Here is a 25080-nt window from a genome sequence, read left to right as displayed (position 1 = left end):
AGTCCGGCATGTATAAAGAGTATGTTAGAGGATCCGAGAGAGAGAGAGAGAGAGAGAGAGAGAGAGAGAGAGAGAGAGAGAGGGAGAGAGGAGAGACTGAGGGAGAGAGACAGAAAGAGAGACAGACAGAGAGAGAGAGAGAAAGAGAGAGAGAGAGAGAGAGGGAGAGAGAGAGAGAGAGAGAGAGGCGAGAGAGCCAGCCTGCCAGACAACCAGACAGACAGAGAGAGAGAGAGAAGGGAGAGAGAGAAAGAGTGAGTGAGAGAGAGAGAGAGGCGAGAGAGCCAGCCTGCCAGACAACCAGACAGACAGACAGACAGACAGAGAGAGAGAGAGAGAGAGAGAGAGAGAGAGAGAGAAGGGAGAGAGAGAAAGAGAGTGAGAGAGAGAGAGAGGCGAGAGAGCCAGCCTGCCAGACAACCAGACACACAGACAGACAGAGAGAGTATGTGGGTGAGGATATGGCTGTGGGGGTGTATAATGTGCTTGTGTGTGTGGTTGGTTAGGTGTATGGGTTGGTGTCTGTGAGAATCACAGAAACGCACTTCTCCAAGAACTAAACCAGCCATGAAGACCAATAAGGTGCAGTCTCTGGTTTACAAACAATGTTTTATTTTCTTCCGCGAAAAACACGTCTTATCGCGCTGCGTTCAAGACGGAAAAGGAAGTTGGGAGATTTAACTCCCTTGAATTATCGTAGGTTTGACTTTCTACAGAAAAGCGACCAAATTATCTTTTCCGATTGTCTTACGGAGGTGTCAGCCGAACCAGGTCATAACCAAATTTAAGTAAAGACTTAAATTGTTTTATCATTACAGACAGCCCTGTTCCAAGATTGCATCCAGCCCACAGCACGACAAAGCCGGGAAGGTTTAGTCTCTGGTGTGAACCAACCTGATACACTTAGGCCTCTGCATCAACCTGCCTTCTGATTTCACAAAGTTCAGATCCTGGTTCACATACAGCGTTTACGTTCTATATATATACATGTATCATTACAGACAGCCGTGTTTCAAGAACGCGTTCACGATCGCCAAGGCCAACAAGGTGCAGTCTCTGTTTTCAACCAAGCTGCTATACCTGGGCCTCACCATTAATCTGCCCTCTGATTTCACAAAGCTCAGTCTCTGGTTTACGCGCAGTATTTCATCATAACAGACAGCCCTGCTCCAAGAACGCGTCGAGCCCTAAGGGTGCGGTCTCTGGTTTACACACAATAATGTATCATTACAGGCAGCCGTGCTCCAAGAACGCGTCCAGCCCAGAGCTCGCCAAGGCCAACAAAGTGCAGGCTCTGGTGTCAAGCAAGCTGCTATACCTGGGCCTCTCCATCAACCTGCCCTCGCTGTTCACCACTGTCCTCATCGGGGCCAACAGCGACCGCCTGGGTCGTCGCTTCCTCTTCTTCTTCTCCATCACGGGCCTCTTCTGTCGGGTGAGGAATAGCTGCTGCTGGTACAGAGGTCAATAAGCAATTTCATTTCATTTCATTGACTCTATTATCCTAATGCTGGGAATGCTGTCACTTCTTCCCAGTGGAAAGCTAGCAGCAACAAGAGTCGCGCTACCAAGGTGTGTGCGTGTTTAGGTTTAGCCACCTGCACTTATGGCAGAATTACCAAATTTTTTTTACGTGCCCCTGTGGTGATACGGGGGTGGGACATGGATACCGTCTCTGAGTCTTCACATAAAGTTGACCCGTGTCCGTCCCTGCCGGTATTCGAACCTGAGACCTTAGGATGACAAGTGCAGTGCTCTACCAGCTGAGCTACCCGTCCCCCATTCAAACTGGTTGTTGAATAAGCAAATGACAAGAATTGCTACTTTATCAGTAGAACGTTTCAAGGCACAGTCCTTCCCGTTCAAACGATTGGACTCACTAACTCAGATCTGGACATGCTTTACATAGGGTGAGACCATCCCTCCATTTGGTCATATGCCGTAAGTCAACAGTCTAGGTGCCCTCAGTACAGAGCGGGCATTTTCGAAAAAATCCATTTTTTAATGGACACCGTTTGTAATCTGTAAAGTTAATCCATTAACAATGTCTCACTCTGCACAGGACGCAGGCAAGATGTTGATGTTGGTATGTGTCAAAGTGGAGAGGTGTTCAGTAACCGCTGCTGAAACGTACAGTCGCAAGAAATTGTTCATTGTTTATAAGCTGTCGGTCTTTGTCACTTCTCAAATGTGTCATTTTTTAAACACTATATGCCTCACAAAAATCATAAAACAGATCAAGTTTGCTAAAATATGTGACCCTCCACCACGGAATGAGTCGCATGTCACCTCGCGCGGTTCTGCGCTAGGCTTAATATAAGTCTGGGGGATGTCTGGTAACAGTGTGAGGGTCACCTTAGTCACAGGCTTGTAAATCGAAAAGTTTTCGCTCTTTTCTAAAACGCTTTTTACCACTGGATAGAGCATAAACAACTCTTTAGGTAAATGTAAAAATATGAAAAACATGCAAAGATGACATGCGACTCATTCCGTGGTGGAGGGTCACATACAGTAAAAATGATAATGATAGCTTATATAGCGTGAACCACAGAGTTCCATGTTCTATGCGCTTTACATGAAATAATTATAAATAAAACACACTAAATCACGCACACACACACACACACACACACACACACACACACAAAGCGAGCGAGTGACGTGCGAGTGACGTTGATATTGCGTTCATGTAACAAATGATTACATGTGTCAATATTTCGTCTCAAAGGCCTGTGTAACAACGGCAGTGGCCTTCTTCGACCTTGACCTCAACTGGCTGTTCGTGGGGTTCGTGCTGAACGCCTTCATAGGGGGCACGTTCACCATCACGCTGGCGGTCAACTCCTACACGGCAGACAACACGCCTGCTTCGCGTGCAAGGACCCTGGCCATAGGGCTCGCTGGTGCCGCGGCGGCCGTGGCTATGGTGGCTGGTTCACTGGGCGGTGGCTACTTCATCCAGCTCGTTGGATTTTCCTATCCCTTCCTGACCGTGAGCGGGTTAGTACTTCTTACCCTCATCATCACTGCCGTGTGTATCGAAGAGACTAACCCTGAGGTGCTGGGGCCAGGTTCAGACAGGCAGTGGCCGACGCCTTGGCAAGCGGTGAAGAGCGTCTTTGGCTTCTACTTCTCAAAGTCGGTTTCAGCAGAACCCGGCCTGACTTCTGAAACTACCACCAGCGCTGTCTCGGTCCATGAGTCTCGTCACCAGCGAGACATCCACGACATCATGAACAACCAGTCTCGACTAGCCGGCTCGGACGAAAGCATAGAACCTGCAGTAGAAGGCCAGTGGAACCCCACAGACAGACGACCCGAATACATTCTTGGAATCGTCGTCTTCTTCTTCTCCGTGCTGCCCGAGCTTGGCCTGGGGACCATCGACATGCTGTACGTGATGAACGCCCCGTTCTGCTGGGAGGCCAAGAAGATCGGCACGTACAACACAGTGCGGGGTCTGCTGCAGAAGTTCGTCAGCTTGGCGGCACTGAGAGGCCTGAGTGCGGTGGTCAGGGAGGAGTGGGTGGGGGTGCTGGGATTTCTGTCCATGGCGTGCGGCTTCGTCATCATGGGGCTTGCTGACCGCGACTGGATGATGTACCTGAGTGAGTTTTGTTTGTTTGGTTGGTTGGCTGGCTGGCTGGTTGGTTGGTTTGTTTGTGTGTGGACCCTCCCTTGAGACCTTGCACGAGTCATAATATTCGTCCTTCCTTTTGACCCTAAATATTTCATGCGCTATTCCTAGAGATACAAATTTGAAAATGAGCTGAAAGCTACAGAGTTCGTTTTGGGTGTTAAATAGATGACAACACACACGGGGAAGGTCTAAGTGTTTGAGCGTTCTGTTTTTCAAATCTGAATGCTGTGTTTGGTAGTCATTACAGACCGTAATATTCTCAAACGGACAGTGTGTTTGTTTCTGTTAAATGCGAATCGTTTTAGCACTGTATGGCTCGGAATTTGCAAGCGTTAGTTAGACTGTAGGTCTGACTTCCTCAATCCAACGGTCGTAATCTGCTTTGACGAATGTGTGATGGGGTGAAGTAGTGAAGGTGGTGGGGTGCTCAGGCAGGAAGCATAGAATAGAGACGCCATGTCAGGGGTTGCAGTAACGTGACTTTTATTTTAACGATACCAGAAGCAGTGTCAAGTTGACTAGTGGAGCACACAACAAAATACGTCCTCTCTCTCTCGCGTCTTTCAGAGTTCTCTTTTTCACCCTAGCATGTACATACATAATCAAACTTTAGCTGGAGTCACAAACATCCAATCAAAATCCTAGTAACTATTAGCAACACAACATTCTAAGATAATAAACCATTCCATTGGTTAAAGACAAGAAGAAGGAGGGGGGCGGGGGGGGGGGGTAAGGGATTAAGACCTTCCAACCGCAGCTGACACGCTTCTCCCTATCAAATTTAAAAAATTCACACCCTCTTAACGAGACTTTGATCTGAGCGCATCAACATTACCACACGCACGTGTTATCGGCGGCTACCCCGGGTCGGTCATAAGAGTTACGCAACTTAACTGACCACCTGCCAGCTGAGCTGTAAAGGATCTACCGGTGACTGGACATGTGCATCTCAACATTTAACTTATAACAGATAATGGCATTACACAAAACATAAAGCGATCGGCAACATGAACTACAAACACTAGACTGAACAATGACAAAACTGTACTCTAGAATTGGTGACTGGTCCTGTCATACATCCCGCAGCTCTTTACCAAACTGCGTCCTCGCAAATTCAACGCTGAAAAGGACATCAACCACACAGAACAAAGACAGATGCTCACTCAACAAAACAGCAATACAAAATATCAGAACAATAATAGCATAGTTACGCACGGTCACAAGACGCATTCATACAAAACTTCCAAATACAAAAGTCAATGACTAAATAATTATCCAAATAAAAGGAAAACACACCAGTCTTGGGTCCAAATAGAATCGATAGAGACATGTCCTTGATCAGTTCTTGAGACATACTCACAATCTAAATCGTCTCTTAGCAGTAAAACTACCTTACACTAACGACAATATGGTTTCGCCACAACCTTATGACGCGTTTTCCGGGGAGGGCGAATGGGAGGACTGTCAGAAAACAGGACAGGGGATACAGGGAGAGGACCACTCGCAGACTGTGACTCACATGTCTGCACAACAGGAATATCCACAGTAGGTAGAGATGTTAGTTTCTCCCGCAGGGTGTGTAGTTCCTGCTTCATCTGGAGTTGGTCAGCCTGGAGGCGTTGTTTGATCTTGATCTCCTTCTGTAGTCGTTTCTCAAGCATTCCAACGATGGGCTCAAGCTCAGACGACGACTTGCCCTCGGGAACCGCAACTTCCTCAGTCTGGCTGCCTTGCTCATATAGAGGATGCTTGACGGTTGCTGAAATCTGACTAACACATGGCTCGCTGGGTTGTCTCCATGACCAAGGCTGCCGACGCACTTTCTGGTTGGCTGGACACCGGCTCTGCAAATGGCCGTTCCGCCCATAAGCCCAACAGCGTGGCCTTGACCTTGAAGTTGGTAGCCACTTCCCTGAGGCAGTTTTGGGGACGACAGGCAAGCGCTGGTTCAAGTCAGCCAACAAGTCTGCTGCTTCCGCCGTCAGCGCGTTGACTTGAACCTGCACCTCCTTGATGCCAGTGCTCCTGTCTGTACGAGCAGCAGCTTCCTTGGTTACATCCTCGGAATCCTCCCTCATCCATCGGAGAGCTGAGAGCTGGGCGATACAACCTGCTCGCTGATTAAAATTCATTTAATTGTTTGGCATAGATTCGGAACGGTTTTGAGCAAACCATTGCAGGTGTTTCTTAAATACAGTTCAGCGAATGTCCCTTGAACTTTTTAAGGTTCAAATCGTCAGAAGACTTTTCAAAATGGCGCCTTCGGTATACCGTAAAATCCCTAACAAACGCCCACCCCCCCCCCCCCCCCCCCCCCTCCGCACAGATTTCGAGTAAAAGTAGGGGGTGGACGTTTGCTAGGTATACACCCCTTTGCAAGATAAAGTGTCATCACATTTTCACGAGAGAAAAAAAGTGATACAACCAAGTGATTTATGCAATTTTAATGAAAAATAAACAGACCGTTTGTTTACACAAATAAAGATCAAAGTTCTGTGATAGAAAAAAAAGAAGAACACAAGTGACCTTGATTCTTCTAATTCTCAGAATAACGTCAGCACAAACACAGTTTCTTCTCTTGTTTGGAGATCTGGTAGGGTTGATGATACTCGGCTCATTCTAGTCCTTCGAAGTCAACATCATCGTCTTCACTGTCGTCTCCACTCTCAGCTTCTTCTGGAGCATCTCAATTGCTGTGATCGCGAGGCAGGATAGCGCCGATTTCATCTGGAAACCACTCAAGTGTTATCATCTTAGGAACCGTCCATGGCGTTTGAAATTGTGCACCTGAGAAAGGACGTAATGATCGTTTCAGGTCGTATGTTCTCCCACGCCTTGCTGACCCAGTTGATGACGTCTTGCATTCTAGGCTGCTTGAGGTTGCCAGCAGCTGTCGGTGGTCTTGCTTCTCTCATCCACTCAACCCAGCTGTCTCTGATGTTATCTTTAAAAGGTTTGGTGAAACCGACCCGAATCATCGTGTGGTCCATGTTCATTATATTGGACAGATGGCAGTCATGGCGATGACGAAGTCGCAGAATATTTCGACGGAATTGCCAATTTTATCGCCTTGCGCTGTAGGTCTTTATTCCTCCCACCCCCCCCCCACCCCCCCAAAAAAAGGCGAACCATCGAACAGTGTGCACAAATAGGAGGCCGACTGTCTTAAAGCAAATTTGTAAAAAAAACGGGGTGGGCGTTTGCTAGGTATGGACCCCTCTGCATAACTTTTGGCCAAAAGTGGGGGATGGGCGTTTGCTAGATACTGGGCGTTTGCTAGGGATTTTACGGTACTATCTTCGTGGTTCACACATAAAATCCAGTGTGACTTGTTCCATTCTTCTTTCAGCGCCAGCAGTGGGCCTCCTAGCGTCCCTGGCCTCTATTGTGGTCAAGTCGATCATGTCGCAGCGAGCCCCGCCTGGAAAACAGGGTCAGTTTATTTAATGACCATGGTGTTCCTAGACCACAAGCACTATCTTGGAGTATGTGTGTGTGTGGGGGGGGTGCGTGAGTGTGTGCCAGTGTGTGTGTGTGTGTATGTGTGTGTGTATGTGCATGCGTGTGTGTGCGTGCCTGCGTGCGTGCGTGCGTGCGTGCGTACGTGCGTGCATGCGTGCGTGTGTGTGTGTGTGTGTGTCTGTGTCTGTGTCTCTGTCTGTCTGTGTGTCTGTCTGTCTGTCTGGTGTCAACATGATATATAACTTTAATAGGTTGTATTCTTCTTCTTCTTGTCGATCACACTAGTTATATTGTCAGCCCGGACAGCGAGACGAATGATGCCGTCTTCTCCAGGTCTTCCTTTCCTCCGTACAGCTTGCAGTGGAGGGAGACTGCAGTTGGCCACACGGTTTTTCTCAGACTCTCAAGGATGGTGCATCGCTGGAGGATGTGTTCAGTGGTCTGTTCTTCTTGTCCACAGCTGCACGTAGGGGAGGGGACCAGCTTCATCTTTTGGGACATGTGTGCATTTAGGTTGTGTTCAACACTGGTCATTGAAAGTGTGTTCAAAACTTGTAATAGAAAGTGTGTTCAAAAGTGGAACCGTTTAATTCAGAGTGAAGCCTGATAATTTGGTACGTTTCCTTAGGTTCGCTGTTCGCGGGTCTTAGCGTGCTGGAGACGGCGTGCATGGTGCTGGGCGGACTCATCTTCAACAACGTGTACTCCGCTACAGTCACCGTCTTCAGGGGCGCCACCTTCTTTCTCACCAGTGCGATTGCCGCCCTTGGCGCCCTTCTCATGGTGTGAGTAGCGTCCCTTTACAGTACATTGCGCGGTGTTGAGTGGGATTTTTTTTCTGAATTGATTTCAACGACCATTTCACTGCTTTGCATATTTCCGGTGTCGCTTACTCCCGAACATTTATCACTGGTGCTTTTCTAAGGTCAGTTATCATAATGTAAACTTGGTCTGAGTAGGATTTGGGCTTTATCTTTTTCTGTATTAGGAGCAGAGGCAAGGCAAGGCAAGGCAATTTTTTGTGTTTTAAACTAGGGTTACAGGGTTAAGGATGTGAGTTTAAGGGTGGGTTTGGAGAACAGGGTAGACGGAGAAAGACCGATGGTGTCATCTTTTTTTCTCTCACCTCTTTTTCTCTCTGTGTTACTTCGCGTCTGTCTGTCGGTCTGTCTGACTGCGTGTATGTCAATCTGGTATTCTATTTTTCAATACTACTAAGGCGCTTAGAACTATACTAGGATTTGCGCTAGACAAAAACCCAGTACTATTATTATTATCAACTCAACTCAACTCAACTCAACTCAAATTTATTAATCCATATGGAAATTATGTTGTAACAATACTCATTTCCAATCAAAAGAATAAGAATGCATACTAAACACAGTCTCACTAACGCAAACAGTCATCCTTCAAGTCAAGTCTGCCAACTCACAACTCACTCACACAACAACAGCAACAGCAATACAATTTAACAAAAACCATAATTCCAATAACATATTCATTCAAATCATCTGTGCGAGTATATGTTGCCGAATCAAAAAACAAGAAAGGTAGGTTATTGGAACATGTCATTATTGACAAAACCAAAGGTTACATTTACAGTACGTCGACCCACTGGTCTTTGAAGCAGACAGACAGACAAAAACATCGACCCAGACAGACAGTAGACAGACAGACAAACACTTATGATACAAATGATTAACTTATCTAAAAATTGTCGATGTATATCGCTTTCAAAAAGAAATCCGTCATCTTGCAAGCGAGATTCATCGACGATTTTGAGATAAGTTTATTATTTGTATCATAAGTGTTTGTCTGTCTACTGAAAAGACCACTCGACATACTGGGTCGACGTACTCTTGTTTTTTATTCTGAATTTTGGAACAATAGCAGTAAATTTGTTTTTGGATTTATATGTTGCAGAGCGTACATCGTCGTCATCAGACGGTCCGACAACTGCAGGACATACACGGGGACAATCCAAGGCCCCTCATAAGGAGTTCAAAGCTCTCAACGAACAATAACTCTTTGCCACGTCAATCAAGACTGACTCCTTGTCATGTCAAACAACAAAAGCCAGCAGCGACTTGTCTAAGTGCTGCATTACGTCCCTTTCGTTCTGCACATCCATTGATCTCAAAACAAATCCATGGGTTTTTAGATCAATGTCTTCTATTGAAATGGGTTTGCATAGCTCATAGGATGATGACCTAGTCATATCTAAATACACTTTTTTCAAGTTTTGCACTTGCAATGCTTACTATGTAAACGACAATTTAAACCATTCCAGATTTGCGCAAGCGTGTGTATGTGTGTGTGTGTGTGTGTGGGTGTGGGTGTGGGTGTGTGTGCTTGCGTGTGTGTGTGTGTGTGTCTGTCTGTCTGTCTGTCTGTCTGTCTGCCTGTCTGTGTCTGTTGGTCTGTGTGAGTGGGTGTGTGTGGGTGGGTGTGTCTGTCTGTCTGCCTGACTGTTTTTCTCTCTGCCTGTCTGTCCGTCTGTCTATGAGTGTGTGTGTGTGTGTGTGTGTGTGTGTGTGTGTGTGTGTGTGTGTGTGTGTGTGTGTGTGTGTGTTTGTGTGTGTGTGCTTGTGCGTGTGTGTGTGCTAATGCGTGCGTGCGTGTGTGTGTGTGTGTGTGTGTGTGCTTGTGCGTGTGTGTGTGCTAATGCGTGCGTGCGTGTGTGTGTGTGTGTGTGTGCAAGTACGTGTGTGTGTGTGTGTGTGTGTGTGTGTGCGTGTGTGTGTGTGTGCGTGCGTGTGTGTGTGTGTGTGAGTTCCCTGTTCATGGATGTGTCAGTACACAAGTTCTTCGACAAGAATGCGAGTCAGGCCTACGAACAACATAGTCAAGTGTGACATTTAAGATAAAAGCGCTTTAAAAAGTCCATTTCTCTCACGTCATTTTCGCTACACTTCAACGCTCCAACAGCGTGTTCTTCAATCAATTCAAAACTACTCTAAAACTCGAGTCGGTTTTTTGTTCAAAAGATTCTTGACAGCCCCCTTTGTGCCTTTTGCAAAAATGAAAATGAAACAATTTCCCATATAATTTGGTATTGCCCGCTTAGTCGGAAATTGTTGACTGATTTGGAAGATTTGTTAAATAGAAGTTGTACGTCGTACTATGTACCGCGCAAATGTTCTTTTTACAGAAGAATTTATTTTGTTTGGTTGTATGAACAATGTTAACGTAAATGTGGTTTTGGATTTTATTATTTTGTTTGCAAAGTTTTATAATTATTTATAAGAGTAAGCTACAAGAGACAAGGCCACTGTTAGAAATATTTTTGAGGAATTTGAAATACAGATTTGAAATAGAAAAATATTCCAGTTTAAAGGCTGGTAACATTACCAAATGTTTAGAATTATGATCCTCATATGAAGAGTTGGTTAGGTAATAAGCTAAGTTGTGCAGAGATGTGATGATTTGTGTATATAAATGTCTTTTTTTACATTTAGTCAAGTTTTGACTAAATGTTTTAACATAGAGGGGGAATCGAGACGAGGGTCGTGGTGTATGTGTGTGTGAGTGTGCGTGTGTGTGTGTGTGTGTGTGTGTGTGTGTGTGTGTGTGTGTGTGTGTGTGTGTGTGTGTGTGTGTGTGTGTGTGTGTGTGTGTAGAGCGGTTCAGAGTAAACTACTGGACCGATCTGCATGACATTTTTCATGAGAGTTCCTGGGTATGATATCCCCAGACATTTTTTCCTTTTTTGGATAAACGTCTTTGATGACGTCATATCCGGCTTTTTGTAAAAGTTGAGGCGGCACTGTCACACCCTCATTTTTCAATCAAATTGATTGAAATTTTGGCCAAGCAATCTTCGACGAAGGCCGGACTTTGGTATTGCATTTCAGCTTTGGTATTGCATGGTGGCTTAAAAATTAATTAATTACTTTGGTCGTTAAAAATCCGAAAATTGTAATTAAAATTATTTTTTTATAAAACGATTCAAAATTACGTTCAGCTTATTTTTCATCATTTTTTGATTCCAAAAACATATAAATATGTTATATTCGGATTAAAAACAAGCTCTGAAAATTAAAAATATAAAAATTATGATTAAAATAAAATGTCCGAGATCGATTTAAAAACAATTTCATCTTATTCCTTGTCGGTTCCTGATTCCAAAAACATATAGATATGATATATTTGGATTCAAAACACGCTCAGAAAGTTAAAGCGAAGAGAGGTACAGAAAAGCGTGAAATGCAGCACAGCGCAACCGCTACCGCGCTAAACAGGCTCATCAATTTCACTGCCTTTTGTACGAGCGGCGGACTACGGTCATTGTGAAAAAAATGCAGTGCGTTCAGTTTCATTCTGTGAGTTCCACAGCTTGACTAAATGTAGTAATTTCGTCTTACGCGACTTGTTTTTGTTTTTTTCTTTGACTGTATCATTATTAAACAGGTAGAACGTTCATAATGTCCACATTGTTTGCTGGTGTTGTTCTTGTGGATTTTTTTTTTTTTAACTAAAAAAAATCGATCGCTTTACTAATATCGCCACCTGAGGTCTTTTTAAAGTTCGTTTGTTTTTCTTTTTCATTTATGGGAGAAGATAAACTTTTCTTTTTTATCTTCTGTTTTATTTGCGTGTTCGTGTGTAGGTGTGTATGCGTGCGTGCGTGCTTGTGTGTGGTGTATGTGAGTGTGTGTTGCGTGCGTGTGGGTGTGTTCGTGTGTGTGTGTGTGTTCGTGTGTGTGTGTGTGTATGTGTGTGCATGCGTGCGTGTGTGTGTGGGCATGTGCGTGTGTGCGTGTGTGTGTGTGTGTGTATGTGTGTGTGTGTGTATGTGCGTGTGTGTGTTTGTGTGTGTGTGCATGCGTGCGTGTGTGTGTGTATGTGCGTGGGTGTATGTGTCTGTGAGTGTGTGTGTGTGTGTGTGTGCGTGTGTGTGTGTGTGTGTGTGTGTGTGTGTGTGTGTGTGTGTGTGACCTCCCCAAGACCACTGTGCTTCCGTTGCCCGCCAAGTGAACGGGGTGTACTTTCTTGTATATGGCAATAAACAGTAAGCTCTTCATCCTGTTTAGTTTTAGGCTATTCTTAGTATTAAACTTTTATATAGCTATTCTGATGAACACGTGGGGGAATTCGGGGGCTGTGATTGGATGGTCTCGTCCGATCATCAAAGCATAATGCTACGGAAGTCGGCCATATTTGCCAATATCCAAAAGCATATTGTCAATAACAAAGACGCATGGTTCCGGTTTTTCCATCTGTACCACGCGGCGATGTTTCTATCGACAACAGCATACACTGACAACTTGAAATTCTTCTCGGGAATGTTTTTCAGCTTTTCAAATGTCGATAGCATACCCTTTTCTGCTAACTTCCCGATGAAACAGGACTAAACCAATTATTTTCTGTCCCTAAACACCACAAAATGCCCAAAATCGAAAGCTGCAGTACAAACAGGGGAGTAAAACGGAACAGCCGTTTTTGTGTGCCTGTGTGAGCTCAGTTGCCTGGCACAAACTTTCGCATTCGGCTTTTCTTATCTCGTAACTCCACACTAAATACGCCACCAGTCCTCCCCTCTCAAAGTATTGATGATCAACCCCAGGTACTAACATTCATGAAGTCGTTTAAAAAACGTATTTTAACTGAGGTTGAAAAAATTGCTTCATGACGAGACAAGTTTAATGCCGACGAGTCGAAGACGAGTCGCATTATGCTTGTTCGAGTCTAAATATCGGACTTTATTGCTACGCTAAAAACACACCAGCGTTTATATTGCATTTCTGACCTTGCTTTTTACATTTAGTCAAGTTTTGACCAAATGTTTTAACATGGAGGGCCTAGGGGAATCGAGACGAGGGTCGTGGTGTATGCAGGGCCGGACCAAATGAGTTGTAAGGGGGGGGGGGGTTCCTCCTTTTGTTGGGGGGAAAATCAGCGAAGTGGCGAAGCCACAAGCGCGCGCCTGCAAAGCAGGCGCGCGAACTAGGGGGGTCCGGGGGCATGCTCCCCCGGAAAATTTTTGAAAAACGGTTAAAATCTGTGCAATCTGGTGCATTCTGGGCCTTGTATTGAGGGTTAAGAGCAGCATTGTGAGGGGGGGGGGGGGGGGGGGGTACCTTTTTCTCATCGGATTTCACATTGAATAAAATTTGTTAGAGACACACACAAAATTTATTAAAAAAAACAAAACAAAAAAAAACCAACACTCAAAGCAAGGTACATGCTTTTTCCAGGGGGGGGGGTTCCGGAACCCCTGGAACCCCCCCCCCCCCCCCCCCTGGGTCCGGCCCTGTGTATGTGTGTGTGTCTGTCTGTCTGTCTGTGCGTGTGTGTGTGTAGAGCGATTCCGACCAAACTACTGGACCGATCTTTATGAAATTTGACATGAGAGTTCCTGGGAATGATATCCCTGATCTTTTTTTCGATAAATACTTTTGATGACGTCATATCCGGCTTTTTGTAAAAGTTGAGGCAGCACTGTCACACCCTCATTTTTCAATCAAATTGATTGAAATTTTTGTAAAGCAATCTTCGACGAAGGCCGGACTTCGGTATTGCATTTCAGCTTGGTGGCTTAAACATTAATTAATGACTTTGGTCATTAAAAATCTGAAAATTGTAATAATTTTTTTTATATAAAACGATCCAAATTTACGTTCATCTTATTCTACATCATTTCCTGATTCCAAAAACATATAAATATGTTATATTTGGATTAAAAACAAGCTCTGAAAATTAAAAATATAAAAATTATGATCAAAATTAAATTTCCGAAATCGATTTAAAAACAATTTCATCTGATTCCTTGTCGGTTCCTGATTTTAAAAACATATAGATATGATATGTTTGGATTAAAAACACGCTCAGAAAGTTAAAACGAAGATATGTACAGAAAAGCGTGCTATGGCAGCGCAGCGAAACCACTACCGCGCTGAACAGGCTCGTCAGTTTCACTCCGTTTTGCACGAGCGGCGGACTACTGTCATTGTGAAAAAATGCAGTGCGTTCAGTTTCATTCTGTGAGTTCCACAGCTTGACTAAATGTAGTAATTTCGCCTTACGCGACTTGTTTGTTCTAAACTGGCAAAATAACAATGCTTGCGTCGATGCGTTGATCTCAGGTTCAGTCAGTAGCAGACAAATTCCCTTCTCATTCAAGGGACGTAACCACTCGATGAAACGGTTTCGAAGGAATCGAATTTTGGGATACAAATTATTAAATTTCACCACCAGTTGCATAAATGTGTCCGGATTTATCCCTTAAACAAAATGCATGCTCAAAAAGCGGCCAAATTCGTCTGCTACGCGAGACTTCAAAATCCCCGCGGCGGCAAGCCATTGGCTGTGACATGACGTCATATGCAGGCACCGGAAGCGAAAGTAGCGACGCTCGTTCTGCGTCTTTGCTGCAGCCGTGGATGCGCGCGTACTCCCGACATCATGCCGAGAGAGTGTGCTGCTGCCGTATGTTCGGAGTTGCAAAAAAATGACTCGGGCTTGAGTTTTCATTTGTTTCCATCCGACTCAAGGCTCAAGCAGGAATGGGCTGTGAAAATGAATCGGCTGGACCCAAAAACAAAGCAACAACAACAACACTATTGTTGAGAAACCAACGAAACTGTATCAACAATAACAACAATAACCACAACACCATTGTTGAGAAACCAGCGAAACTACATCAACTATAACAACAAGAACAACAACAACAACAACAACAACAACAACAACAACCACAACAGCATTGTTGAGAAACCAGCGAAACTACATCAACAATAACAATAACAATAACAACAACACCATTGTTGAGAAACCAGCGAAACTACATCAACTATAACAACAAGAACAACAACAACAACAACAACAACAACAACAACTACAACCACAACACCATTGTTGAGAAACCAGCGAAACTACATCAACAATAACAACAACAACAACAACAACTACAACCACAACAACAACAACCTCAACAACAACAACCTGCACAACAGCATTGTTGAGAAACCAGCGAAACTGTATCAACAATAACAAAAACTACAACAACCACAACACAGTACAATATTGGGCAACAACTACAACAACAATAACGACGACAACAACACTGACAACAACTCAAAAACCAAGAAGAACTACAATGTCAACAACACCACCAACAACAGCTTTACACTGATAAACAGTAGGTGGAACACGATTGATTTGACACGTAACAACCTTGATTTCATCTACGACGACGACAACAAAAACATCAACTCAAATTCGAGAACATATATATATACGTCTTCAACAACATAACCAACAACAAATCCGATAGAACTTCAACTACAATCTCAACAGTGATCATGGGCTGCCTAATCTATTTGCTGAGTCTGGCAGACATTTGACTTCCACCCTTGAGAGAGAATGGTTTTTCCTCGTAAACTTTGTGCCTCAAACCTGACTAAGAGGATACAACTCTACATTAATCCCCGATTATCAACCCAGATAGATGGGACACTTCCGTCTCAACTCGGACGCCGCAGTAAGAACGATCTCTAGCAACAGACGCTGATACGGTACAGCTATCTGCTCGCCGGCTCCTAAGCCACTCCCCCAGCCTGTATGTCTACACACTGACACCAATTAAACCTCCAACTGAGCTGTTAACCCGTGATTTGTAAAAATGTAAAAAATATTTTAGAAATTACGTCGAACCTAAAACCACGATTTGTAAAAATGTAAAAACAAAACAAAACAAAAAAACTAATTTCTCTATTCAGCCTATTGTCCCATCGCTGGGAAATTCGGATCGCTTCCTCCCAGTGGAAAGCTAGCAGCAACAGAGTCGCGCTACCCCAAAGTCAAGGGATCCATTAGATTTGTTTTTCTTTCTTTTTTACATTTAGTCAAGTTTTGACTAAATGTTTTAACATAGAGGGGGAATCGAGACGAGGGTCGTGGTGTATGTGTGTGTGTGTGTGTGTGTGTGTGTGTGTGTGTGTGTGTGTAGAGCGATTCAGACCAAACTACTATACCGATCTTTATGAAATTTGACAGGAGAGTTCCTGGGTATGATATCCCTGGATCTTTTAAAATTTTTTTTCGATAAATACCTTTGATGACGTCATATCCGGCTTTTTGTAAAAGTTGAGGCGGCACTGTCACACCCTCATTTTTCAATCAAATTGATTGAAATTTTTGTAAAGCAATCTTCGACGAAGGCCGGACTTCGGTATTGCATTTCAGCTTGGTGGCTTAAAAATTAATTTATGACTTTGGTCATTAAAAATCTGAAAATTGTAATAAATTTATATAAAACGATCCAAATGTACGTTCATCTTATTCTACATCATTTCCTGATTCCAAAAACATATAAATATGTTATATTTGGATTAAAAACAAGCTCTGAAAATTAAAAATATAAAAATTATGATCAAAATTAAATTTCCGAAATCGATTTAAAAACAATTTCATCTTATTTCTTGTCGGTTCCTGATTCCAAAAACATATAGATATGATATGTTTGGATTAAAAACACGCTCAGAAAGTTAAAACGAAGAGAGGTACAGAAAAGCGTGCTATGCAGCACAGCGAAACCACTACCGCGCTGAACAGGCTCGTCAGTTTCACTCCGTTATGCACAAGCGGCGGACTACGGTCATTGTGAAAAAATGCAGTGTGTTCAGTTTCATTCTGTGAGTTCCACAGCTTGACTAAATGTAGTAATTTCGCCTTACGCGACTTGTTTCCTTATTGTCCTATATCGCTGGCGAATTCGGATCGCTTCCTCCCAGTGAAAAGCTAGTAGCAACAAGGGTCGCGCTTGTGGTCCAAGTTGTGGAATGTATCCAAGTTGTGGAATGTGTCCAAGATATGGAATGTGTCCAAGTTGTGGTATGTGTCCAAGATGTGGTATGTGTCCAAGTTGTGGTATGTGTCCAAGATGTGGTAATGTGTCCAAGATGTGGTAATGTGTCCAAGCTGTGGTATGTGTCCAAGAAGTGGTATGTGTCCAAGTTGCGGTATGTGTCCAAGATGTGGTATATGTCCAAGATGTGGTATGTGTCCAAGTTGTGGTATGTGTCCAAGTTGTGGCATGTGTCCAAGTTGTGGTATGTGTCCAAGATGTGGTATGTGTCCAAGTTGTGGTGTGTCCAAGACGTGGTAATGTGTCCAAGTTGTGGTATGTGTCCAAGTTGTGGACTGTGTTGGGACAACAAAGAAATGAAAACAAATCTAATAGATTGACTTTGGGGTAGCGCGACTCTGTTGTTGCGGGAGGAAGCGACCCGAATTTCCCAGCGATGGGACAATAAAGAAAAGAACAATAAATCCCATAGATCCCTTGACTATGGGGTAGCGCGACTCTGTTGCTGCTAGTTTTCCACTGGGAGGAAGTGACCCGAATTTCCCAGCGACGGGACAATCTAATAACGAAAAAAAAATCTAAACATAAGCAGTCGCGCTACCCCAAAAGTCAAGGGATTTTGTTTTTGTGCCTTGACTTTGGAGATGATAAAAAAATATCGGGAGCATTAACGTGATTTGTAAAAAAAAATTTACCAATCACGGGGCGCGCAGACCCTTGATTTTAACCCCCAGGCTCAAAACTGTAAGGTTCAGCAGCTAAAGTTGCTTCACTGTCTGTGACGTCATCGGAATTTTACCCAGAATTAACCACTTCCGTACTCTCGCGGACGTTCGCGAATTCGCGATACAATGGCCGCCAGATCGGAACGCGAAAACGCCACGCTTCAGCCACGAAATTCGTCGGATTATAGCCCAAAACGATTCCGAAATAAACTAAACCCTGTGAGGGAAGGTGAGAAAACAATTTCCTACGGCATGCATATGCCTGGTTAAGCTAAGTCACGGAAAAACGCAAATGAACGCGTTTTTGACACCAAAAAAAGCCTGTTGGGGTCCTTTAACTGAGAAGCTATCTGTGGATGAACAAAACGTTAATCGGAAGTTCGGGACTTCAAGGAAAGCTTGATCGCCAATATTGTTACCACCTACGCATTGATTCATGCATAACTCAGTAATTATCTGTAGATGAAAAGAAAACAAGCCAAAGTGCGAGATTTCGACGAAAGCAAGGTCGTCTAGTGCTCTGTCATTTCAGACGGGCGCAGCGGCCTAATGGATAAGACATCGGCCTCCTAATCGGGAGGTCGTGAGTTCAAATCTCGGCCGCGGCCGCCTAGTGGGTTAAGGGTGGAGATTTGTCCGATCTCCCATGTCAACTAATGTGCAGACCTGCCAGTGCCTTATCCCCGATTCGTGTGTACACGCAAGCACAAGACCAAATGCGCACGAAAAAGATCCTGTAATCTACGTGCAGTGTTCGGTGGGTTATAAAAACGCGATCATACCCAGCTTACTTCCCCCGAAAGCGGCGTATGGCTGCCTAAATGACGGGGTAAAAACGGTCATACACGTAAAAGTCGTGGGAGTTTCAGCCCATGAACAAAACAAACAAACTGCCATTTCAAAATCTGTGCTATATAGACAAGAGTGTATATTTGATATCGTACTGTCCCAATAGTTTCATTTCGTTGTTTAAGTACACCCCTCCCCCCCCCCCCCCCCAAGGGTTAAGACCATCCCACCACCTGGACATGTACCAAAACTCAACAGTCGTGGTGCTTTCTGTTGAAAATGATTTTTTGATGAATTGTTTTTTTGATGATTTTGTGGCTTGTAGAAGATAATTCATAAAACACATGTCACTCTGGATAGGACGTAGTCAGGATCTTGAATGTTGGTATGAATCCAAATAGAGGGACGTTCTTAATCCATGTGAAAACCTGGCCAGATCTGAGATGGTCAGTCGAGTCGCTTGCAGGGGAAGGACTGTGCTTTTAAAACTACAAAATCAATAAGTGAGTTTAACGTTATTTATGCAGTTTCGAAAGAGATATGAACAAATTCAACCTTGAAAAGTGCATTTTAATACAAGTAATCTTAATTCCGATGTGTGTTAATACTATTTGAAAGAAACCACGCAATATGCTTGCGGGGACCCTCAAGAAGCGGCCGAACTTTACCTGTTATACTGCGCGTTGTATGGAGATGCTCGTTTGTCAATAATTACCTTACTGACTGTAAATATTAGACATGGAGATATAGTATTAAAAGGCAGCAATATTCACGTTTATTGTTGAGGCTGTGCATCGTTTATTGCCAGATATGGCCGATGGATGGATGTGTGTGTGTGTGTGTGTGTGTGTGTGTGTGTGTGTGTGTGTGTGTGTGTCTGCGTGCGTGCGTGCGTGCGTGCGATCGTGCGTGCTTGCGTGCGTGTCTGTGCGTGCGTGCGTGCGTGCGTGCGTGCATGCGTGCGTGTGTGTGTGTGTGTGTGTGTGTGTGTGTGTGTATTCATGCAGCCACACTAACCCTCACTGTGCAATTGGTTTTTTTATTGCACGAATGGTTTTAATAATAATCAACACTGTCTCCCTTTTTCCTTAAATATTCTAAATGAACTACTGCTCATGTCCTGTTTTTCTCAGAAATGTTTATTTTTAACCTCGTACGCTCGCCCAAAACATCTTTCATTGATTATTTAATTGTTTGGTCGTTCTTTGTGGCTTGCTTGCTTTGTTTCTCATTCCTTGTATGTTTATCTCTCTATACATTCCTCTGTCGGTTGTTTATTTTGCATTGTCACGTCCTCTGTCATGTACCTTTGTTTAATTGTCAATATGTTAGGGACACGTAACATACGTTGAGTTCGTGACCTGATTGTTTTCTGATTATTGTTTTATTTTTACTAAAAATCTTCGTTGAACCTAACTCCTCCACACTTTCGATAAACTTCAGAGTTTGCATGATATATTTGAAATAAAGAATACCACATGCTTACGCATAGTGAAGTGTTAATAAAAATGAAAGCTGTTCATATGATCGACTCATTGCATTGTCTGTCTGTCGGTCTCTGCCACTGTCTATACGTGTGTGTGTGTGTGTGTGTGTGTGTGTGTGTGTGTGCGTGCGTGCGTGCGTGCGTGCGTGCGTGTGTGTGTGTGTGTATGTGTGTGTGTGTGTGTGTGTGTGTGTGTGTGTGTTTCACGTTTAGGACTATGGCTTTAACATCATCGTTGTTTTCAATTCAAATAAGCTCAACACTGTGTTATCCAAATAGTGCCTGAAGTCATCGATAACACTTTGAATTGCTGTTATTGATCACGCACACCAGCGCCACAGATCTATTCACCTTTTACGCAGGTTAAAGACTGCCTTCTACTTCTTCTTCTGCGTTCATGGGATGAAAGTCCCACGTTTGGTACGTGTATGGCCGTTTTTACACCGCCATTTAGGCAGCCATACGCCGCTTTCGGGGGTGCATGCTGGGTATTTTCGTGTTTCTATAACCCACCGAACTCTGACATAGATTACAGGATCTGTTCCGTACGAACTTGGTCTGGATGTACACACGAAGGGGGATAAGGCACCAGCAGGTCTTCACATGGGTTGACCTGGGAGATCGGGAAAATCTCCACCCTTATCCCACCAGACGCAGCCGGGATTCGAACCCGCGACCTTCCGCATGGGAGGCAGGCGTCTTATCCACTAGACAATTGCGCCCTTCCCTTCCTTCTACGTACTCACATGCCAAACACCCACAGCCTAGCTGCTTCCTGTGTGATGACAGGACATGTGTTGTTGAATAGCCTAGCTGCTTCCTGTGTGATCTTCTTCTTCTGCTGCGTTCGTGGGCTGAAACTCCCACGTTCACTCATGTTTTTCCACGAGTGGAATTTTACGTGTATGACCGTTTTTACCCCGCCATTTAGGCAGTCATACGCCGCTTTCGGAGGAAGCATGCTGGGTATTTTCGTGTTTCTATAACCCACCGAACTCTGACATGGATTACAGGATCTTTTCCGTGCGCATTTGGTCTTGTGCTTGCGTGTACACACGAAGGGGGTTAAGTCACTAGCAGGTCTGCACATAAGTTGACCTGGGAGATCGGAAAAATCTCCACTCTTAACCCACCAGGCGGCAGCGACCGGGATTCGAACTCACGACCTCCCGATTAGGAGGCCGACGTCTTACCACCACGCCACTGCGCCCGTCTTCCTGTGTGATGACAGGACATGTGTTGTTGAACAGCCTAGCTGCTTCCTGTGTGCTGACAGGACATGTGTTGTTGAATAGCCTAGCCGCTTCCTGTGTGATGACAGGACATGTGTTGTTGAACAGCCTAGCTGCTTCCTGTATGCTGACAGGACATGTGTTGTTGAACAGCCTAGCTGCTTCCTGTGTGCTGACAGGACATGTGTTGTTGAACAGCCTAGCTGCTTCCTGTATGCTGACAGGACATGTGTGGTTGAACAGCCTAGCTGCTTCCTGTGTGCTGACAGGACATGTGTTGTTGAACAGCCTAGCTGCTTCCTGTGTGCTGACAGGACATGTGTTGTTGAACAGCCTAGCTGCTTCCTGTGTGCTGACAGGACATGTGTTGTTGAACAGCCTAGCTGCTTCCTGTGTGCTGACAGGACATGTGTTGTTGAACAGCCTAGCTGCTTCCTGTGTGATGACAGGACATGTGTTGTTGAACAGCCTAGCTGCTTCCTGTGTGATGACAAGACATGTGTTGTTGAATAGCCTAGCTGCTTCCTGTATGATGACAAGACATGTGTTGTTGAATAGCCTAGCTGCTTCCTGTATGCTGACAGGACATGTGTTGTTGAATAGCCTAGCTGCTTCCTGTATGCTGACAGGACATGTGTTGTTGAATAGCCTAGCTGCTTCCTGTATGCTGACAGGACATGTGTTGTTGAACAGCCTAGCTGCTTCCTGTATGCTGACAGGACATGTGTTGTTGAACAGCCTAGCTGCTTCCTGTATGCTGACAGGACATGTGTTGTTGAACAGCCTAGCTGCTTCCTGTATGCTGACAGGACATTTGTTGTTGAACAGCCTAGCTGCTTCCTGTATGCTGACAGGACATGTGTTGTTGAACAGCCTAGCTGCTTCCTGTGTGCTGACAGGACATTTGTTGTTGAATAATTGATATAAACGAGACCAATGACAATCTCCTTAATTAATTCAGCAGAAAACTCTTACCTGCACAGAATGCAACCAAGCTATAGATTATTCAAACGTGTTCAAGTCAAAGGATGCCCTTAGTTATATGAAAGCCAGGACAGGACTGTCTGCGGCCGTGAACACGTTCGTGTTGGTGGGAAGAGCGATACCTTTGATGACCACTCACGGAGTTTACAACACATTAAAATACAATGCAATGCAATGCAATGCAATACAATACAATACAATACAATACAATGCAATATAATACAAATACAATACAATACAATACAATACAACCGTATTTTCTCAAAATGAGAATTACACGGCCATCTGAGTGTCCTCTTGTGCAGTGTCCCACACTCAGTGTAATAACGTGATGACCAAAACAGGTAAAACATATTCAATGCACGGTTTAATAAGAATTCTTTAAAAAGAACGAAGAATACAAAACAAACAACAGCAACGTTTCAACCCTGGGGTCTTTATCTGGCACACAAACAAAGTCGAAAAAAAGTACAAAACAGACAATAGAACAAAAAGCAGAACGATTCATCAAATAAAGCAAACGGATGTATGGCGTTGTAACGTAAGTGTGTGCCAATTTCCAAGATCCGTTTGTAGTTTGTTTATAGTTCTTCTTTCTGTTCCATTGTCTGTGTTCTTTTTACATTTAGTCAAGTTTTGACTAAATATTTTAACATCGAGGGGGAATCGAAACGAGGGTCGTGGTGTATGTGCGTGTGTGTGTGTGTGTGTGTGTGTGTGTGCGTGTGTGTGTGTGTGTGTAGAGCGATTCAGACTAAGCTACTGGACCGATCTTTATGAAATTTGACATGAGAGTTCCTGGGTATGAAATCCCCGAACGTTTTTTTCATTTTTTTGATAAATGTCTTTGATGACGTCATATCCGGCTTTTCGTGAAAGTTGAGGCGGCACTGTCACGCCCTTATTTTTCAACCAAATTGGTTGACATTTTGGTCAAGTAATCTTCGACGAAGCCCGGGGTTCGGTATTGCATTTCAGCTTGGTGGCTTAAAAATTAATTAATGACTTTGGTCATTAAAAATCTGAAAATTGTAAAAAAAAAATAAAAATTTATAAAACGATCCAAATTTACGTTTATCTTATTCTCCATAATTTGCTTATTCCAAAAACATTTAAATATGTTATATTTGGATTAAAAACAAGCTCTGAAAATTAAATATATAAAAATTATTATCAATTTTTTTTTTTCGAAATCAATTTAAAAACACTTTCATCTTATTCCTTGTCGGTTCCTGATTCCAAAAATATATAGATATGATATGTTTGGATTAAAAACACGCTCAGAAAGTTAAAACGAAGAGAGGTACAGAAAAGCGTGCTATCCTTCTCAGCGCAACGAATACCCCGCTCTTCTTGTCAATTCCACGGGCACTGCCTTTGCCACGGGCGGTGGAGTGACGATGCTACGAGTATACGGTCTTGCTGCGTTGCGTTGCGTTCAGTTTCATTCTGTGAGTTCGACAGCTACTTGACTAAATATTGTATTTTCGCCTTACGCGACTTGTTTTGTTCTACGTTGTGTGTGTGCCTGAAGAAGAGCCTTGGGTTGAAACGTTGCAGTTATTTGTTTCGTATTTTTCGTTTTCTTCGTTCAAACGTGAGTACAGTATGTTTTGCTCTTTTATTACATTTAGTCAAGTTTTGACTAAATGTTTTAACGTAGGGGGGGGATCGAGACGAGGGTGTGGTGTATGTGTGTGTGTGTGTGTGTGTGTGTGTGTGTGTGTGTGTGTGTGTGTGTGTGTGTGTGTGTGTGCGTGTCTTTTGTGTGTGTCTGTCTGTGTGTGTGTGTAGAGCGATTCAGACTAAACTACTGGACCAATCTTCATGAAATTTTACATGAGAGTTCCTGGGAATGATATCCCCGGATTTTTTTTCTTTTTTTCGATAAATGTCTTTGATGACGTCATATCCGGCTTTTTGTAAAAGTTGAGGCGGCACTGTCACACCCTCATTTTTCAATCAAATTGATTGAAATTTTGGCCAAGCAATCTTCGACAAAGGCCGGACTTCGGTATTGCATTTCAGCTTGGTGGCTTAAAAATTAATTATGACTTTGGTCATTAAAAATCTGAAAATTGTAAAACAAAAAAATGTTTTTATAAAACGATCCAAATTTACGTTCATCTTATTCTTTATCATGTTCTGATTCAAAAAACATATAAATATGTTATATTTGGATTAAAAACAAGCTCTGAAAATTAAAAATATAAAAATTATGATCAAAATTAACTTTCCGAAATCGATTTAAAAACAATTTCATCTTATTCCTTGTCGGTTCCTGATTCTAAAAACATATAGATATGATATGTTTGGATTAAAAACACGCTCAGAAAGTTAAAACGAAGAGAGGTACAGTAAAGCGTGCTATGAAGCACAGCGCAACCGCTACCGCGCCAAACAGGCTCGTAACTTTCACTGCCTTTTGCACTAGCGGCGGACTACGTTCAGTTTCATTCTGTGAGTTCCACAGCTTGACTAAATGTAGTAATTTCGCCTTACGCGACTTGTTTATCGCTCTCACGCACAATCACCATTGTTCTTCAGCTTTAGGTTTCTTTGATTTTCTGGAAGAAGATATTTTTTTGTCAGCGAAGACTTTGATCAAGAGAAAAAGCCTGAAACCACTCTACCTCTAATAATCTAAACGGAAATAGCTCAGAATCGACCGTCCACGGAAGTGTCGATGTTTTTTTTATGCAACGCACTTTAAAGATCCCACGATTGACAAAAGGGTCTTTCCTGGCAAAATTGCTTAGGCACAGTTAATAATTGTCTACCATTACCCGTGTGACTTGGAATAATAGGCCGTGAAAGGTAAATATGCGCCGAAATGGCTGCAATCTACTGGCCGTATAAAATTTCATCTCACACGGCATCACTGCAGAGCGCCTAGAACTGTACCCACGGAATATGCGCGATATAAGCCTCATTGATTGATTGATTGATTTAAA

The 25080-nt window shown here is 43.5% G+C and overlaps 1 protein-coding gene across 1 annotated transcript in view; it reads left to right on the top strand.

Moving 5' to 3' along the window:
- LOC138945296 (proton-coupled folate transporter-like) overlaps window positions 1-9675 on the top strand; it is a 9828-nt gene extending 153 nt beyond the window's left edge. Inside the window, exons 2-7 of the mRNA XM_070317053.1 lie at window positions 1234-1435; window positions 2063-2086; window positions 2729-3608; window positions 6990-7073; window positions 7731-7887; window positions 9026-9675. Coding sequence (XP_070173154.1) covers window positions 1234-1435; window positions 2063-2086; window positions 2729-3608; window positions 6990-7073; window positions 7731-7887; window positions 9026-9098 — 1420 coding nt within the window. The 3' untranslated portion in view covers window positions 9099-9675. The remainder of the gene's footprint in view (window positions 1-1233; window positions 1436-2062; window positions 2087-2728; window positions 3609-6989; window positions 7074-7730; window positions 7888-9025) is intronic.
- The last annotated feature ends 15405 nt before the right edge of the window (window positions 9676-25080 follow it).

The sequence above is a fragment of the Littorina saxatilis genome, linkage group LG1, assembly GCF_037325665.1.
Source record: "Littorina saxatilis isolate snail1 linkage group LG1, US_GU_Lsax_2.0, whole genome shotgun sequence".
NCBI classification, from domain to species: domain Eukaryota; kingdom Metazoa; phylum Mollusca; class Gastropoda; order Littorinimorpha; family Littorinidae; genus Littorina; species Littorina saxatilis.
The sequence above is the reverse complement of the archived record's forward strand: the minus strand, read 5'-3'. Positions and strand labels throughout refer to the sequence as shown.